Genomic DNA, 17,726 nt, shown 5'->3' on the forward strand with positions numbered 1-17,726 from the left:
TTGGGTATAGTATGGGTATAAAAATTCTTCCTAATGAAGACTTTAAAAGCAAACTTGGATTGTCAAGATATTTTTTATTTATTTAGAAAACCAAGCTGTTACTCTGCAATGCTCTTGTGAAAACATTATACATGCATGGTCCTCTTGAGGCTGTGTATCTTCTAAATTAATATTTTGAATACAATTATGAAATGTTATCACCCCACCCACACCCAACATTGTTTTGAAGACTATTCCAAAAGCCATGGACCGCAGGCTATGAGGTATATGTGATAAATGTGATTATCAGACCGCTGGACATGTTTGCAGCCCAATAAGAAAGACTTCGAATGTAAAACGGCTCAATAGGTAGCGGCCAACATCATGTATCACTGTCTACTCTTAAATATGATGTCTAGGCAGTAGTGAGAGTTGTAATGATATGATAAAAAACCCATCACAAATGTCCTGACATGCAGAAGGGTCGAACTCTCTCTGAAGTCTCCGCCCTCTTCTGACGTGACAGGAAGGAAGTAGCTCGTACCGATCTGAAGTACAGGGGGGAAATTACCCGAAGAAAATATGGCACCTGGTTTGCAAATTAAGGTAACGTTATGTCCATTGTCATTACTAGTGTGGTTAAGGGAAATTTGCAACTGAATTGAACTTATTGCACAATTAAATGGGGAGCTTGCGACAGCGCAAAACAATGTTATTGTTTAAGTTCGTGGGCATTGCGTGGCTTATCTTAATTACTCTGGAAACTGGGCTGCACTTCTGACATCATGATTGCTGTAAAGTCCTTTTATGAAATGTACACCTGCGGTTCATGTCGACAGATCAACTGTAATACAAAACGATACAGTGTAGCATTAATCTAGTAGCCAAATGTCCTCAGGATTGTACATCGCACGTGTCTGGCACATTGATTCCCAACAGCACTAATGTATGTAGCTAGCTATTACAATCTCACAAGAGCAGCATTGTCTGTTAAGATGCCATAGCACACATGGCATCGCGCCCTATTTAGGATCCATTTTCACCAGTTGTAAGTAAGACAGACGATGATGACTTTTGAAAACCTTAAATCCCCGAAAGCATCAAACATTTTTGTAAACGATGAAACTGCCCATTTGTGATTAGTTAGGGCACCGAGGGCAGGTTAATGGAGTCCACCGATTGTTGCCTGACTAAGTCCATTTAAGTTACTCAGTGGACTCCTGCAGATTCAACTACACTGCTATGCAGTCTTCAACAGAAACACTGTTATGCATCGTTATTCATCACTACTTACACTAAGCACAAAATGAAGGTAATTGTGACTACTAATCATGGCTGCTGACTAGCGGAGCCAGGGCTAATCCTGTATTGAAAAATCCACAAATAGCTTAAAGTATAGCATGGACCAGTAGTTGGAGGAAGAAAACTGAAATGATGGAAAGTAAATAAAAACATTACCATTGCTTTCAAACAATAAGATGGACGTACTGGGGCAAGCTGGACTCTGTAGAGAAGTTAAGAAACATGATGGATTTAAAGATTCCTTGAGGCCAAATGTTTCCATTTCAGTGCTAATGATAATCTAATACCTGTCAGGAAAGGTCTTTTGTGCAGTAATGGAAAATTACTCAAGTAAATGTGTTTTTGAAAGCCATAACAAGAGGTTTATAGGCTGAATGGTTGATTACTGAGAAATATCTGGACACAGGGGACTTGTGACCTGGATCCCCCTGTGGACAGAGCAGCAGTCTTTGGCATTTTCTAATATATTGGCATGGAACAAGGTCTGGTAAGAAGGTACACCATACTCATAAAACTGCAGTAGATGAAATGAACTACATATTAACCTTCCTAGAGTTGTGGTGTTCGAAAGATGGACCTCTCCGGTCGTTTAGTCTTATGTCCTGTTCAGAATATCAGTGATATTTTTTGGTCTTATTGTGCGTTTGAACAATGTCACCCTCCAATGTGTGCTGCCATCATATCAGTGGTTAACTGGATAGGCATAGTTCTGTCATGTGTAATGGCTGTAGGTCTTAGACTGCCATAGTTCCTATGTGCACATATTGTGGACTGACCATAGAGCCTGCTGATTTGCCTGCTGATCTTACCCTTCATCTTTAGATTGGAATCATTGGAGGGTCAGGTCTTGATGACCCAGACATCTTGGAGGAAAGGACAGAGCGCTATGTGGACACACCCTTTGGGAAGGTTGGTTCTAAAAATCTCAGTCTATTTTGCATCTGTTGTGTGCGTAGTGTGCATGCATCTTGTGTACTGAAAGCCTTACATTGTATAAAGCTATTCATAGTCATTGACTGAAACACCTGGCATTTCCCTCTGTTTTCTCATACCAGCCTTCAGATGCACTGATTGTGGGCAAGATCAAAAATGTTGAATGTGTGCTACTTGCAAGGTAATGATGCATAGATGGAGTTATGTTTTCGAAGGACTTCTTGAAGTCCTTTTTTTTAAATCACAAAACTGAGATATTATGTGGGTATTTAGTGCCATCTTCTGGCCAAAGAGAGTTTCGCATGAAATCTTATATTCGCCACATTACTTTACCTCCCACAGGCATGGCAGACAGCACACCATAATGCCCACTAATGTGAACAACCAGGCCAACATCTGGGCTCTGAAGGAGGAGGGCTGCACCCACCTTCTCGTCACCACAGCCTGTGGTTCCTTAAGAGAGGAGATTCAGCCTGGTGACATTGTTCTTCTTGACCAATTCATTGACAGGTAAGACATTTCAAACTCGTATTCAAAATCCCCAGGTTGAGGGCAAAAAAATGTATGGAGAGCCCTAAACAACCAACTACTGGTCAAATGAAGTAATACAATGCTCATAAAGCCTAGTAGCCTAACCTATTTAGTGATGAGTTTATAGTCTAATTTGTACATAATATATATATATAATATGGTCATGGCCTACCATTTAGCCTATATTTTAAATGGGATAGCTAGCCTGATTATTAAAACAACAGATATGTGCCTAATATAAACCCATCCAAAGAATGGAACGATACATAGCCAATCATAAAGCCATATTTTATTCGGCCGGAATAGATCCATTTTGAACAAGCACTCGGATCAAATCAAATAAAAATATGTTTACTGATAAAATATTTGAACTGATTTAAGTTCAGATGTAGAAACAATGTCAAAGAAAAGCTCTGCAACTGCTGATTAGCATCAGTTTTTTTTATTTTATATTATTATTTAAAACAGCAGATTTTTTTTAAACCCATACCAGCATTATATTTACTACTATTTGAAGTAACTGTCACTTCTCTAAGTACCGTGTATCAGGCTCTGGGTCCAATAATATGGACAGGTAGTTCCATTCCAATTCCAAACATGACTAACCACATGCATGCCATCCATGCGTGCCACATATTTCTGTCTTGAACGAGTAGTGAGGCAGTAATGTGCTGATATTCATACTGACTCAAATGAAAACAAACATCACACTATACACTTTGAGGGTCATTAGGAGACGTGCAATATCTCACCTTCCCCATTTCCCTTGTTTCCAAAAATAAAGACAAATGTAAAACAGGGATCCCATAATGTCCAACGTGGAAAGACTGCGTTTCTATATGTACTTGAGTGTCTCAGTTCCAGCTATTGTGACAGACCAAATGCTCTTGGATGAAGTTGTTGTTATTGGATCAACACTTAATCTCTGCCAGGCAGGAAGGCTTTGTGGATGAAAATGTCAGCAATTTGGCTCAGACTTGACCTGTTTTGTAATGAGGATGTATACTTCATCTGATGGCAGATATCTGCGCTATAAATGTTGCTAAGTTGTTTTCAGTCAAAAGCAAACCACTGAACTCTGAGTTTTAAAAACACTTTTTTATGGGTGGACATGTTTAGTTTTCCGTTGACATTTCCATGGAGTGTAACCTGGCCACACAGTGTCTCATTACAAACACAGTCATGGACACCTCTCTCAGGGTACTTCTCGTTTCATTTGGGGAGGTTCTCTACCTGAGAGGCTCTCCCATGTACCAATGGAATCGCGCTTGTTACATTCATCAGAAAAGAGACATGACTAGCTAGCTAAATCTCCATTTCAGGACCAGAGAGGGGTGTGAGTCAAATCTCATTGGTCCAAATGAGAGAATGGAAAGGCATGTGTTCCTTGAAATGTTCAACCACTTCTCTATCTTATTTCTATGAAATCCTGGCTCTCATGTTGGAATTTGCTGATGTATGAAACCATGAATGATGATAATCTCCTGAGATCTCTCATAGACTACACCCTGTGGCTTCGCTATGGAATGCAATTTTAGTCCCTGAAGGAAAGCACTTCAGGTATTCTACAACGAAATGCCAAAAGAATCTAAAATACACCATAATAATTACTTCCAATTCCACATGAGTGAAGTGAAGTCAAAACCAAGAATGATGAAGATGAAATATTTTATCTTCAAATTTTCACAAACCACCACACTGTGATTTTCAATATCCTCCATGGAGATTACATATAGGAACAGATAACTATGGAGGAGCATGGAAAGTTGTTGGTACTACCATGTCTGAGTTCCTTGAGTTTAGGAGTTAATATTTCTGCTACAAAGCTTGAGTTATTGTTTATTTGTGTTTCATTACACTTCACAACAGTTTGCAGTGCAGACTATTTGTAGAATGCTTAAACTCAGAATATGTGCCATCAGTGGTAATTTGAACAGGGAACTGTAGATTTTTTCCAGAGGGTTCATGCCCCAGGCTATTTACATAGCTGCCCTGTGCAATTAGTCACCTCATACCTGTATGTCTTTTCAACCGGATGTAGTAGCATCATCTTAACATCTGAATGCCCTCAAGCCTGCTGTTGCTATTAGTTTCTACACCCCAACACATCCTTGTCATGTGATACCGGTTGTTATTCTGTAGCAATGGGTTCACAAGAGAAGAATCTATGGTATTCTACGAGCAAAGGTCATGCTCCTCTGCTATATTCGTTTGAGGTGTGGTGTGGGAGAATACCTTTTGACTTTTCGTTTCGTTTCTTTCTTTCCTAGTGTCCTTAATCTCAGTGTCACCCTCAAATATTGTCTAGTGTAAAATGACCAATAGTTTAACTAAGGCTAATATTTGGTCATTTGATAGATGGCAGGAGGATTGGGAACAAGGAGGAAGAGACCCTTGGATAGTTTGTTTCCCTTTTTACTGCCTCTCTCTAAATGCAAACCAATATTACTATATCAAGCTGCTTGAGATGCTTCCCTTCGAATGCCGTAGTATTACATACATGAATACAATGATTGTAAACATCTTGTTGGTAAAGACACATGCTTCTTTAGTCAATAATATCAGCTGATCCTACTCCCATTCCATTGCACCCACAATCCACATACCATGCCACAGATGCCTCCAAGGACAGCAGCACTAAATACCTAGGTTGCAATTTAATATAATTCCCGTCAGACTAGTAATGATTGCGCAGTTTCTTTACTTATGCGAGGGGTACAGCTTTCTCTGGGTAAATTGGAATTTGCCTGTCAAGGCATCTCATTGTGCTTGTTCCAGGATTGCCGAGCCCCTTATATGAGGAATGCTGGATTTGTTGTGTTGGTATGTTGTTTGGAATAGTCCAAGCCACTTTGCGGCTCTGGAACAGATGCTCTTGTTATAAGAGGAGTGGAGTTTGGAATGTTTATATGGATGTTGGTAAGACCTGGACATGACAACAACACGTTCATCAATGCAGCCAGCATGTGGCCGGTACTCGCCCAGCTTTGTCCTGCTGGGCCACATGCCGAGTGCAGTCAGGCTCGGATGGAGCAGTGGCCAAGGCCACATTTTCAGGACTTCTTTGGTTTTGTACCCTGGGGTTGGCAGCATAAATGTTCATTTAATTGTTAACTTGTTTTTTTATGTGAGTAAACTTGCAGTCTTTGGGGAAACTGATCATTGAAGGATTATGAGGCATTAAGGGTATGCAGTATCAAGTGCACAATGAATGACCCATTGAAAAGTTTGCACTTTTTCAAGTGTTGGTGTCCAAAGCCTAATATGTGATTACCATAGTTGTTTATATAGTAAGGTTTGGGGGAGGGGGGTCCCCATCCCTAATCTTGCTTAACACAACAATGCTTTGAAGTCCTTTATGTGAGCAGCCGCACCTTAGCACTTTGTGAAGTCCTCACAAAAACACATTATTCACAAATTAACAGACGCCTGAAAGACGCCTGCTTGTTGTCTGTCATTACCTAAGGATCCTTTTCTGTGGTTTAGCCCTTGAATAGCGTGCTAGTTACGTACAACCCAGACTTAGCTAGCTGCTCAGTGATGCTATGGCTTTGGAATTTTCCTGAGTTATAGTTGCCATGGAAATAAAACCATACTTTTTCTTCTCTGGAATGTACCTCCATTCTTTGTCCTCAAGAATTTGCTTCTCATGAGTTTTTTGGCTTGCGTATTGTGATTCTAATATGCTAGGAATTAAGCTCACGACTCTGGTGGCACGCTGGGTAGGTGAATGAAAACTAAGCAAAACTTTCACATATCATTAGTAACTCTTTCTCTCTTTATTTCTTTATTTCTTTTTAACTTTCTGCCTTTGACTACCATAGGACACAAACTTAGCTAAATGTTCTCATAAAAGTAGAAAGTAGTGTCTGAAAAATCCAACATCTGTGGAGCTATGATCTTAAATATTGTCCCTGAATGGTCTGTTTCAAGTGTTTGTGACATTTTTCTTAGGACCACAAAGAGATGTCAAACATTTTATGATGGCAGGCCGGCTAGTCCGCCAGGTGTGTGCCATATCCCCATGGCAGAGCCTTTCTGTCACCGAACCAGGGAGGTGAGTCGCCTCCAGCCTGTGAATGCTCCACAGTATTCCTGACTGTATTCCTGCTCCACAGTATTCCTGACTGTATTCCTGCACCACAGTATTCCTGACTGTAGTCCTGCACCACAGTATTCCTGACTGTAGTCCTGCTCCACAGTATTCCTGACTGCCGTCCTGCTCCACAGTATTCCTGACTGTAGTCCTGCACCACAGTATTCCTGACTGTAGTCCTGCACCACAGTATTCCTGACTGTATTCCTGCTCCACAGTATTCCTGACTGCCGTCCTGCTAACCCTGTGTAGTGTCATCTTTACTCCAGTGTTGCGAGGGAATTTTGTCCTCCTGCCCTCTGTTAGCCTTATTCTCTTATTCTCTCTAGAGTAGATTAAACAGTCATGTCAGTCATGTGAGATGTGTCCTGTTCGAATGAATATTGTGATGCATGAGACACTATGATGGCATGATCTCATGTGTTTTTGTATTCATTCATCCAAGAAAAAAATATTTAAAGAAAACTCCAAATCTTTATTTCAAACATAAGGCCCATCCCCTCGTCTCATTTCTCACAATGTCAGAGATTCACGCAAATGACGACAAAATGAAAGTGTCCCATCCCATACTCTTGGAATTGAACATGACCGCAACATAATTCACACACCCTCCCCATTTCTTTGTGCTGGTATGTGTTTATATTTCCCTCTCATCCGGTCACTCCCTCCTTCTGCCTATGTCTCTTGTGTGTGTGTGTGGGGCAGGTGCTCCTTGAGGTGGCCCGTACCCTCGGGGTGAAGTGCCACCCTCGGGGGACGATGATTACTATCGAGGGGCCGCGCTTCTCTTCACGGGCGGAAAGTCTCATGTTCCGGCAGTGGGGTGCCGATGTCATCAACATGACAACGGTTCCTGAGGTGGTGCTGGCCAAGGAGGCGGGCCTATGCTATGCTAGCATTGCCATGGCAACCGACTACGACTGCTGGAAGGAGCATGAGGAGGCGGTGAGTGGAGAAGAGTGTGTGTGTGTGTGTGTGTGTGTGTGTACCAAATTGGTAGATATTCCACCATGGCTGAGTTTTCTGCTTACTCTTCTTGGCAGGATTGCAGCATGTGAGCAGTCATTTCAGAAATGGGGGGGGGGGGGGGTGTTCTGCTGACTGGTTGATATGCCTGCTATTTTAGTCATTAACACTTGAGTTTGTAATTTACCGGTAATTTGCAATCAATTTGCACTACCAAGAATAGTTATAACCTAGTCATGGGGGTACTGCAACCGGTGTGTTATAGTTACAAGTAACACCAGAGACAGGAGATCCTGTTGAGATGCTTATCTGATGCTTATTTGAGCCACAAAAACCCACTTGGTTTTGCCCACATTTCATTACTTGCGGGGAAAAAAGGAACACATTTCCACTCTATTAAATACTTGTGTAAGTTACATACTCTTCTAGTTACATGTCTTTCAGCACATAGTGTGGTTTTTATGGCTTCCGATTAAGGAGCTGTTAGGCATCTGTGGGAGGTCGAACTTCCTCAGTGTTGGCCAAAACAATAAAAAAAAAAATTCTACCGAGAACTTCTTCCGAGTTCCTGCCGCTGACCTGAGATGCGCTGCCTTCCCACTCACCACATCCTTCCGCCCACCACCTCGCTCTCTGGGCTTGCTCTCGCATCCCCCTCCCCCCTCCCTCCCTCCCTCCCTCCCTCCCTCCCTTTTATTTCTTTATTTTCTCTCCCCCTCTCCCTGTCCTTCTATTTATTTCTCTCGCACTCTCTGGCCGTCTTTGCCTGCCAGCCTCCGGTGAATATCCTGCCAGCGGAGGCTGAGTCAGAAGCAGGTCTGAGTCACTCATTCACAGCTGTGGGGCTGCTTCACTCCACTCCAGTGGCTGACCCCCCCCCCCTCCCTCCCTCCCTCCCCCAGAGGAGGCTTGCTGACTGGCCCTGAAAAGCAAATTCTCCAAAAACTCAGAGGAACTTCACCTCCAAGCCACCTTGGCAATGGCTCCCTGCTTGTTTTTCACCAAGCAATCCGTTATGAGGAATTCAGAATTGCATTCATAAGACATACTTTAACCATATTCAGAAATAAATCTCATTGTGGGCCTATCAAAACTTGAATCCACATGAAGGATTGACCAAATGGAGGTGTGGTAATGAGATAAACTTACCCATTATTGTACTAAAGGCTTTTCCACCCCAACAATGACTAATAGTCAACTAATGCATAGTTTGGTGTCATCAGTGACCTGAGATGATTGTTTATCACACTGTTCTGTTAGTGTATGTGTCTCCAACAATGACTCAGATTAATCAAGACAAGAGCCGTACGGTTTGCCTAACAGTGGCTCAGTTGTCTGTGCTTGTTGATGATGTAAACACACAGACACACACACCCACACACAATGACCATGTTCAAATAGAAAGTGGAAATAAAAACGCAAACATGAAAAACAGGAATGGTAATGTATGTAACACGAGGATCATTCCTGTTTGAGCCTGATATTCACCTTCATCCGCTCTGATCGTGTACAGTTTTATCGTTAAAGTATTTCTGTGTTTTTAGGTCCATTTAGAATCCTAGAAATCAAATGAGTGTCTTGCTTAACTTAATCCAAAACTTGCATTACTTACACATCTTTTGTGTGTTTTTAGGTATGTGTTGACAATGTCTTGAAAACTATGAAAGAAAATGCAAATAAGGCCAGCAGTATCCTGCTCACAGCAATCCCCCAGATCTGCCAGATGGACTGGGACGTGACCCTAAAGGCCATGAGTGTAAGTGTGGTATCTTGACGTGACCCTAAAGGCCATGAGTGTAAGTGTGGTATCTTGAGAGTACCTCTGAGAGTGAAGTCAAGGCTATTCTCCGTGCTGCTGCCGCTGCCGCTGCCGCTGCTGCTGCTTCCGCCTCACACCCACTCTGTGGCGCATTACAGAAGGCCCTAGGCACTCACGACATGATTCATTACGTTGGTTCATGACTTAGTGAAGTCAAAAAAAAAAGGATACTTTCCTGAGCGTGCCTCCCATCGCCCTTCCTCCCTTTTGAGCTTAAAAAAATATTCATCATGTGCAATTATATACAGGAGTCATTGTGCTGAAGTGCTCAAGTACAGTGCTGCTTTTTAGGCATCAAACAGCTTACAGAAGAATAGAACATGTTAATTCAAGACAAAGACACATGGGGGGAAAAAATGTGCAAATACTTATAATGAACGGCTGTAGATGAGTCAAATCATAACATTGAAGACACTCTTACAATGACTGGAGAGACTTGTATTTATTATGGATAAATAATATGAACATATGACCAAATCCAACAACATATATATACATTTGTATCAACTCTTTTGCTTTACATTTTTCATCTGAGCTCTTGTCTCTTGATCATTTTGCAGGCAATGGTGCAGTCCTCTATCATGCTGCCCAAGCACTGAGAGAAGAAAGGCCCCTCCTGCTCCGGCTGTGGAGATCTACAGTACAGACTCGGCAGCCTGTCTTCAGTCTTGCATCATTGTTTTAAAAAGTACAAAGTGCCTGATCTGCATGTTTCTATGCATGTTTCATTCATTCTTTGTACAAAACCACATTCAGATGTTTCAGACAGAAAGTATGTGTTCATTTGTTCAATAATTTCCATTTTCTTTTTACATATTCAAAACTCGATTATGTATGCAATAGGTCAAAGTCTGACAAGAATTGAACATGTTTGTTTCAACCTTATTTCTTTCTTTACAGAATAATCATCAAAACAAACAAAAAACCTTATAAAATAACTTGTGGACCGGCTGCACAGTTGCACATTATGTTAAGAGTACAAGGACAAGGCCTTTCCAGATTGATGATGTACCGTCCATGTGACATAAATAGATGTCAATGATATCGGAGGATAAAAATTAGGTCAGTTCCAGGGTGAAACAGTTGCCGTTGAAACCTAGGGCAGTTCTAGAGTCACGTGTTTGAGACCGCTTCATGTAAAACGGCATCCTTCCTCCATTTTGAAGACTCATTCAGCTTTTTCATTCTTTAATCTTAAAAGAATTTTAAGAAAATTCAGTTGTATATGACTGAAATAATATTTGTAATGAAGTGCACCACCTGAAATATATGATAGATTGTTTGAAGGTGCTGTTTAGTCCAGATATCTCTGAATGTTGCCACATTCAAATTTTGAAAAGGAGGAAGTTGTAAGGCAGAAGTTGAAACCCAAATGGTGTGAATGAGATGCAGTTGTTAGTCGTCATGTTCCAATCCAAAGGTCTGATAGATCTCTGTATGCCTGCCTTTGCTTTACTTCTGAGCCTTACTTTGATGACGTACCACTGAGTTAATAAAACTTCACAATTCCCTGCCTTTATGTCTTCCTTAAACAAATGCATTTTTAGGTATATTGCAGTAAGAGGGTTTAGTATGGAATCCTTAATTAATTGAGAATTCCAAATAGTTTTGCATTAGAAATGCTTTGTATTACCATATATATATATATATATATGTGTGCACTTTGTATTACCATATATATTTTATTACCACTGTAAGGTGCTACAGTGCCTTTTTTGAAGATTGAAGACCTGTACACATTTGCACATAAACAGACAAAATGACTATATTTAAGGGGAAACGACAGTAGGTCTCCTAATTGTATCAGTGTTTGGTAAAATGATCATGGAAAATAATAACACAGGTTTGCTCTCATAAATCCCTTGGTATGGAGAAATATTATAAAAACACTGAAAACAAACACAGACCTCTGGGTGTCGTGTGTATGCAGCATTTTGGACATATGTTCGAGGTATTTGCGGTAGAGCCATGATCTGGTGTGAAATGATAAGAGCAGCCTGCAACATGGGCGGCACACGAGTTGATTTACAAACAGGTCGGAGTCAACCTCCCTTGCGTAAACAACATTATTGTGATCTTAACTCCTAAACTTCGATTAGAACATATTTGATTTTCCAAAATTATTAGCCATTCATCTGAACACGTCATGTGGAACATTCCAATTTCTTGAATTATTTAAATTCGGCTGCACGACATGGTCAAAATTGCAAGGAATATAATGTGTGCGGTTATTAACATCATCTACTAATTAATTCAATCCGCTAAAATAATCCATTTAATTTGATGGTTACGACTCTGTCATCTGTTCAGCGTTTTAACTTATTAGGCCTACGTGTTCAGCAATTAGTATATGGACCAAATCGAATGGCCAAATTCTGAATATCCATAAAGGACTTAATGTGCGTGCGGGTCTGGTGGTGTCTGTTTTTATTTGTACATTTATTTCTCAAAAAAATGTAATAACTTAGGCAAGATTTCAAAAGAAAGAAAATTATTATTATTAAGAAAATAGTACAAAGCTGTAATCCCCCACAAGCAACCCAATGCGCACACACACGCACATGGGCCCTACAAAATGCAGGCTACAATAATTTCTCAGACAAAAGAAACATATTTGTAGCCATTACTCCTCAGCAATGACATTTAGTAGCCTAAGCACTGTGCACCCGCATTTATGGCCCGAGTGGAAGGCAGTTCACATATTTCGATAATATCAATTAAGATTAAATTTGAGTTCTTGAATGTCATTTTTTTCCCTTCAATTTACCATTTTACTTAAATATCACGTTAAAATGAAAAACGTTCAAATTCAATCTATTGTCAAAATAGCACATTAGCCTAAAATAGTCACATAGAAGCACACCTAACCGTTGTCTGATAAACCCATAGTGCAAATGTCAAGGGAAAATAAAAAACGATTGTCTATGCCTATAACAGGCCTTAGTAGTCAATAAATTAGAAACGTAAATAAATAGCCTAAAGAATCCGTCAGATGCTCAGAAGAAAATCAACAACCTCCTGATGTCCATTCAACTGTGCCAAGTCGACAGGTCGGCAATTGTTATTATCGGTCGCTTGGGAATCAGCGTGGAACTCGACAAGGAGCCGGACCGTCTCCAAATAGCCTGTTCTTGCAGCGTCATGTAAGGGTGTAGTCCCGGTGGAACAATCTCGTACATTGGGGACCGCTCCATGCTCGAGCAGTAACCTTGCAACAGGTGTGCTACCCATCATCATCACCTGCAGGAGATCGTCGCATATTGAATAAATAATACCGTTAAGTTAAAGCGTCTATGGGCCAACAAAATGACCAATTCAATAAAGTAAATTATTCTGACATTTAGAAAATATGCTGCCCAATATTTGAAATAAATCATTTTATAAACCAGGCTATATAGGCCTATATGCTCGCCTACATGAACCTGTAGCTATATAGTCCAATATCTTCAGTTAATCTTTATTTATTTAGTCACTTGTATCCTAGTTTAAAATAGGCTATAACAAACAAATCACAATAAAACGTATTGACAATGCTAAACTCGAGGAGAAGATGCCTTTGAATGTGACAACGTCCAGACTCAATACACTAGGCAACACAAGGGGCTGTCGGAGGATCCTAAATACCTTACCCACATCTCCACAAGACACGAAATAAAAAAATAGGCCTTATCAAAAACAGTCTAATTCATAGCATAACCACCAAATAGGCCTAGCATATGGGCTAACACAATTCATAGCCTCCACTACTTAACGAAAACAGCTTTACTGTCTAGACAATAATAAAAGGCTAAACAGAAATAATAAACAGACATAGCCTTAATATAATTTTCAACCTATCACCCAAATGAACAGAATAGCCTATAGTCAGAATAGACAGATGTAACTTGTTAATGATATAGTTAGAAGCAATATTTTTTCCCCAGACTAGGCAAATGTATTAAACTGTTTTAACGCTGAAAATCAATTCCTGTGTTGTTTTCTTTCCCTAGTGTCCTTCAACTCAGTGTTACCCTCCTTATTGTCTAGTGAAAAATGTCCAATAGTTTACCAATAGTCAACTAAGGCTATTAGGTTGCATTTAGGTGACCATGAGAACAGTTGAAGTTATGACAAAAAACGAAACGCTACCTGTAAAGGTGTCCTTTGGAAGCCGTTTACTCCGTTGCCATTTACTCCACTTTGTAACAAATGTTTCACCCGTTCAGTGTTGCCAGTTGCAGCTGCTGATGTTAATTCTTCCTCCGGACGCATCGTAAAAACTAACTGCACACTGAGTTTTTCGGAACCGGCGGCTATATACTCCTTTTGACAGGTATGACCGCAAATGTCAAGGCACGAACATCGTAGGCTAAATTATTTTAAAACTAATGTGCAGACACGAAGTCCAAAATACTTGGGCTCTTCTTTGAGTTGAAGGAAAATAATCTGTCGCGGGTCATTATATCGGCACAAACTGCATATGGCCTTCACACGACATAATGAGATATCTGTTCAGACTTGCCTCTGTTTTGAATTGTGGAACGTCATAGAGCTTGCTGCAGTCGCATGTTCATTGCACATGCGCGTCTCTGTGTTCCAGGAAGTAGAGCAATGCTTGAAAAGAGAGTCCGCTGCTCATACTCCGTTGGACAGTAGCTTATTCGTCTTGGTCATCTTCGAACATACATGCGCCTTCATGTTTTCCTAAAAATCGCTAGATTGCAACTGTCAACTGCTTGTTTCCCCCGAGGATACGAATAATATGAGTCTTTATATATCGTAAAATGTTTTAGCCAGTTACGGTGTGACAGAAGGCCATTTTTTCATCCAGCCAACTAGAGATTCGTGGTATAGCTTTATTAAGCTTAATTGTGGTAGGGTGACAGTGTTGAACAAAAATCAGTAGTTATCGCAATTCAGATAAACTCTCCCTAAATTGTGTAAATATGACCGTTTGGCTCATGGAATGGCGAAGCATATGCTTGCCTGTGCTGAATTGATAATTGTGTTGTTGTCTTTTTGAACAGCTAGACCAGAGGCCATATAGTCAAGGGAGCAAGCAAAGATGTTGCTGTACTTTTGTCGAGTTAATGTCTGATTCCCATTCTCCCCAAAGTTTGTAGCTTGTCAATTGCAGGGCATTACAGAGAGAGACTGAAGACAGGGAAGTTTGGGGAATTCCACTGCCTGCATAGATGCTGTTGAGCAACTCCATAGAGACTGTCAGCACATGTCAACAGTGTATGGCTGGTCAATGTGGCATGTTTCAAGGTCATACAGAGTAGGTTTTTGAAGGTATGCACCAATGATGCTAAAGGATTAGAACCCACCAAACAGGGACTTAAAAGTGTAGTCTGTAGGGTTTTTTTTTTTTTACAAAAAAATGCTTGTTATGATGCAACTCTGAAGGCAATGTTTTCTCTGTTTTAAACCAGCAAAAAGTATCATTATGTACAGAAGCAGAATGAACAAATATCAAATACTATCCTTCTGACATATGTCATTATTGCAGGTAATAGACACGTTTCATTTTTCCACAACAAAATACACTAACACTATGTGCTTGAACTTAATTCTTGGAAACAGACTTGATTTTTTCATTTATTTTGCGTTGTCAGACTATGGGAAGTAAAGTTTTGGTTCTCCAGAGCATCACCATGTTAACTGTTCAGTTTTTGTTTCCTTTTAACTGCAGCATTACTTCCTAAAAAAAATGTAGAACCTCTGATCCTCTGACTTCTTGGTCAGTTGTCTTTCCTCATTCTTAATTTTCAGTAAGATGGTAAAAAGGATTACATCTCTACAGTAGGAATGTCCCACATATTTTTCACCTTTCCCACACAAACCCAGACACAGGCTACCTCTCTAGGGTTTACAATGCTGTCCTCAACATCCGTTACTGTCTTGAGGCAAAGCCTCAGTAAACATATCAAGCGCTTTTAATAGTGTTATCAATTGAAAAATGGTATTTGAATGCTTTTCACTCTAGTCAGATATGTGGTGTAGTTCTGCCTCAAATGAGGTATTCTGCATGTACAGTAACTGGAATGCAGGTTGGACAGAACACACTGCCTGTCTAAAAATATTTAACAGATGACCTTGAATATTCTCATATATAGTGTTTAAAGAGCTTAATTAGGATATTACATTCAAAACCCTTTTCACTATCAACAGAGAAATTATTTAATACCACTTTAAATGGTAGTAAGTGGTTCTGTGACCAGCAGTGTCAGAGGCCTTCATTATGGTAACATAAGTTCAACATGGGTTGGTCATTTTAATTGTCAATGAGAGCATCAGGCTTTTGTTAAATCATTGTATCAATCCTTGAACACCAGTTCACAGTACAGCATCACTTGATGCAGTCATGGGTGAAACATCGAATGGGGTATCAGAGCTTTGCGATGTACAAAAATCCAAACTTGTATCCGTAACTGTAACTACATGTTTAATACCAGGCCTTGTAACACAAACTATAGATGACATAGTGATACACGTCAGATGGGATTCTATTGAACCAATGATATGTGCTGCCTCTCACAACACCTGTACCACCCCCCCCCTAGCCAGTGACCCCTGCTGTCTCTCACAACACCTGTACCGCCCCCCCTGTAGCCAGTGAGCCCTGTTGCCACGGCTCCCGCGGCGCAGCTCACAGCTGTGTGTAATTACATGTCGCCTGACTCATGAATTCTGAGTGGAGTCAAGCAGCTGACACACCCCAGCCTGACTATTTTTAGTCTTCAGATTTCATCAGAGGACACAGCAGACAGGACAGCTCACTCACTGACAAAAGGGCCACCGCTACATACATTTAGCCTCTGTCATTTTTAGCAAAACATCTATTGCCAGTTATGGAATGCACCATCATGGTAATCCTGTTGTATTTGGCGTATTTGCACTTTATGATGAGTCTTAACTACTAACTGGACATCCTTGTTCTGCCACTGCCATGCTTTTACACTGGCTTGACTCTGTTCAGTGAATACATAGATATAGATTGTGGTGGCACATTGCATTGATGTAAAGATTGCGATGGCACAAGAAGACAATCCATGACAGCTCTACCTTGCAACTTCCAGGACTCAAAGAATGTGCTGCTAATGTCTTGGTGCCAGATACCACAAGAGATCCTCAGATGTTTTGTTGTAGAGTCCATGCCTGGGCAGGGTGGAGCATTTAGAGGGCAGCATATGAGTCAGACGGTCGAATGTACACGATGGCTGGTGTACATGTTTCAATAATCTACAGTATCTGATTCATCTATAAATTGAGTGTTTATTATCACTTTGCCAAAGTTGAGTCCTCTACTTTGCTTGTTGAACTGTTGAATTTATGACCTCATAAATTGACAATAAAATTGATATAGATATCCCCTCTGTTGCAAAGAGAGATAGTTTACTCTTTCACCAGTATGCATGTTGAGAGCATTATGTCTGAAGTGTTTCACTGAATAGAATCAATTTGGCCATCAGTCTTCTGTGATATAATGAGATATTTTCTCCTCCTTAAAATTGGAATTTTCCTGGAGCATGAAAATATCTGAACAGGTCGCATAATGGATCGTAACATAAATCCAAAACCGAAATACTTTATAAATAAATTAGATTTTACTGTTAATACTTGATATTTTTAATACTTGATAAATCTGAATAAATAGCCTAATATTACATATTTTAATTGTTTCACACATCAAAGAGACTATGTACTATGAATCATACAAATCTGTTTTGAAGACTGCCCCAGAAGTCTGTTCTAGCTGCACTTACAAAGACCAAGGGAACAGGATTCTTTTTTGTTAATATTGGGAACTGGACCCATTGAATAAAAAAAAAAAGCTCGAAGTTTAGCTAGCTATTTTAAGATTAACCGAAGTGGTGCGCTATGACCTCAGGGTGCCCTTAGTGTCCCTGACCAAATAAGACATTTGGACACCGGGGTAGTGTACTAAGGGGTAGAAATTGACTTCCCCTCATTCCACTGTATCTAAATTCAGCTGAACTTCCTTTGGTGTCTCTAAATAGATATATTGAGGACATTCTCTGATATATAATGAAATCAGGAGATCAAAATCGCTAGGTTTAAATATTTGTTTCTTATAATGTTGACCTTTCACTGATG

At 40.3% G+C, this 17,726-nt stretch overlaps 2 protein-coding genes across 3 annotated transcripts; one reads left to right on the top strand and one right to left on the bottom strand.

The window, feature by feature from the left end:
* The first annotated feature begins 446 nt into the window (after positions 1-446).
* Positions 447-11,141, top strand: LOC105904030 (methylthioadenosine phosphorylase). 2 transcript variants are annotated; one of them, XM_031559332.2, is made up of 8 exons: positions 447-585; positions 2,104-2,190; positions 2,337-2,395; positions 2,557-2,724; positions 6,700-6,802; positions 7,547-7,786; positions 9,441-9,603; positions 10,187-11,141. In XM_031559332.2, exons 1-7 carry the CDS (start codon positions 562-564, stop codon positions 9,579-9,581), a joined length of 822 nt encoding a protein of 273 aa, XP_031415192.1. In that variant the 5' UTR covers positions 447-561; the 3' UTR covers positions 9,582-9,603; positions 10,187-11,141. The 2 variants fall into 2 exon arrangements, with proteins under 2 accessions (XP_031415192.1, XP_012687305.1); XM_012831851.3 differs by having other exon boundaries at positions 449-585; positions 9,441-9,563.
* A 959-nt stretch (positions 11,142-12,100) lies between these two features.
* On the bottom strand, positions 12,101-14,151 carry cdkn2a/b (cyclin-dependent kinase inhibitor 2A/B (p15, inhibits CDK4)). Its single transcript, XM_012831853.2, has 2 exons — positions 13,755-14,151; positions 12,101-12,866 (listed from the first exon to the last, which is right to left on the bottom strand). The coding sequence occupies exons 1-2, from the start codon at positions 13,875-13,877 to the stop codon at positions 12,615-12,617; spliced, it is 375 nt and encodes a 124-aa protein (XP_012687307.2). The 5' UTR covers positions 13,878-14,151; the 3' UTR covers positions 12,101-12,614.
* Positions 14,152-17,726: the final 3,575 nt, after the last annotated feature.

Source organism: Clupea harengus, chromosome 22, assembly GCF_900700415.2.
Source record: "Clupea harengus chromosome 22, Ch_v2.0.2, whole genome shotgun sequence".
NCBI classification, from domain to species: Eukaryota; Metazoa; Chordata; class Actinopteri; order Clupeiformes; family Clupeidae; genus Clupea; species Clupea harengus.

Coding starts and splice junctions, on each gene's coding strand:
- LOC105904030 (XM_012831851.3), top strand. CDS start 562: ATGGCACCTGGTTTGCAAATTAAG. Junction 2,396..2,556: donor GAATGTGTGCTACTTGCAAG/GTAATGATGCAT, acceptor TACCTCCCACAG/GCATGGCAGACAGCACACCA. Junction 9,564..10,186: donor TGACCCTAAAGGCCATGAGT/GTAAGTGTGGTA, acceptor ATCATTTTGCAG/GCAATGGTGCAGTCCTCTAT.
- cdkn2a/b (XM_012831853.2), bottom strand. CDS start 13,877: ATGCGTCCGGAGGAAGAATTAACATCAGCAGCTGCAACTGGCAACACT. Junction 12,867..13,754: donor TCCAAAGGACACCTTTACAG/GTAGCGTTTCGT, acceptor GATCTCCTGCAG/GTGATGATGATGGGTAGCAC.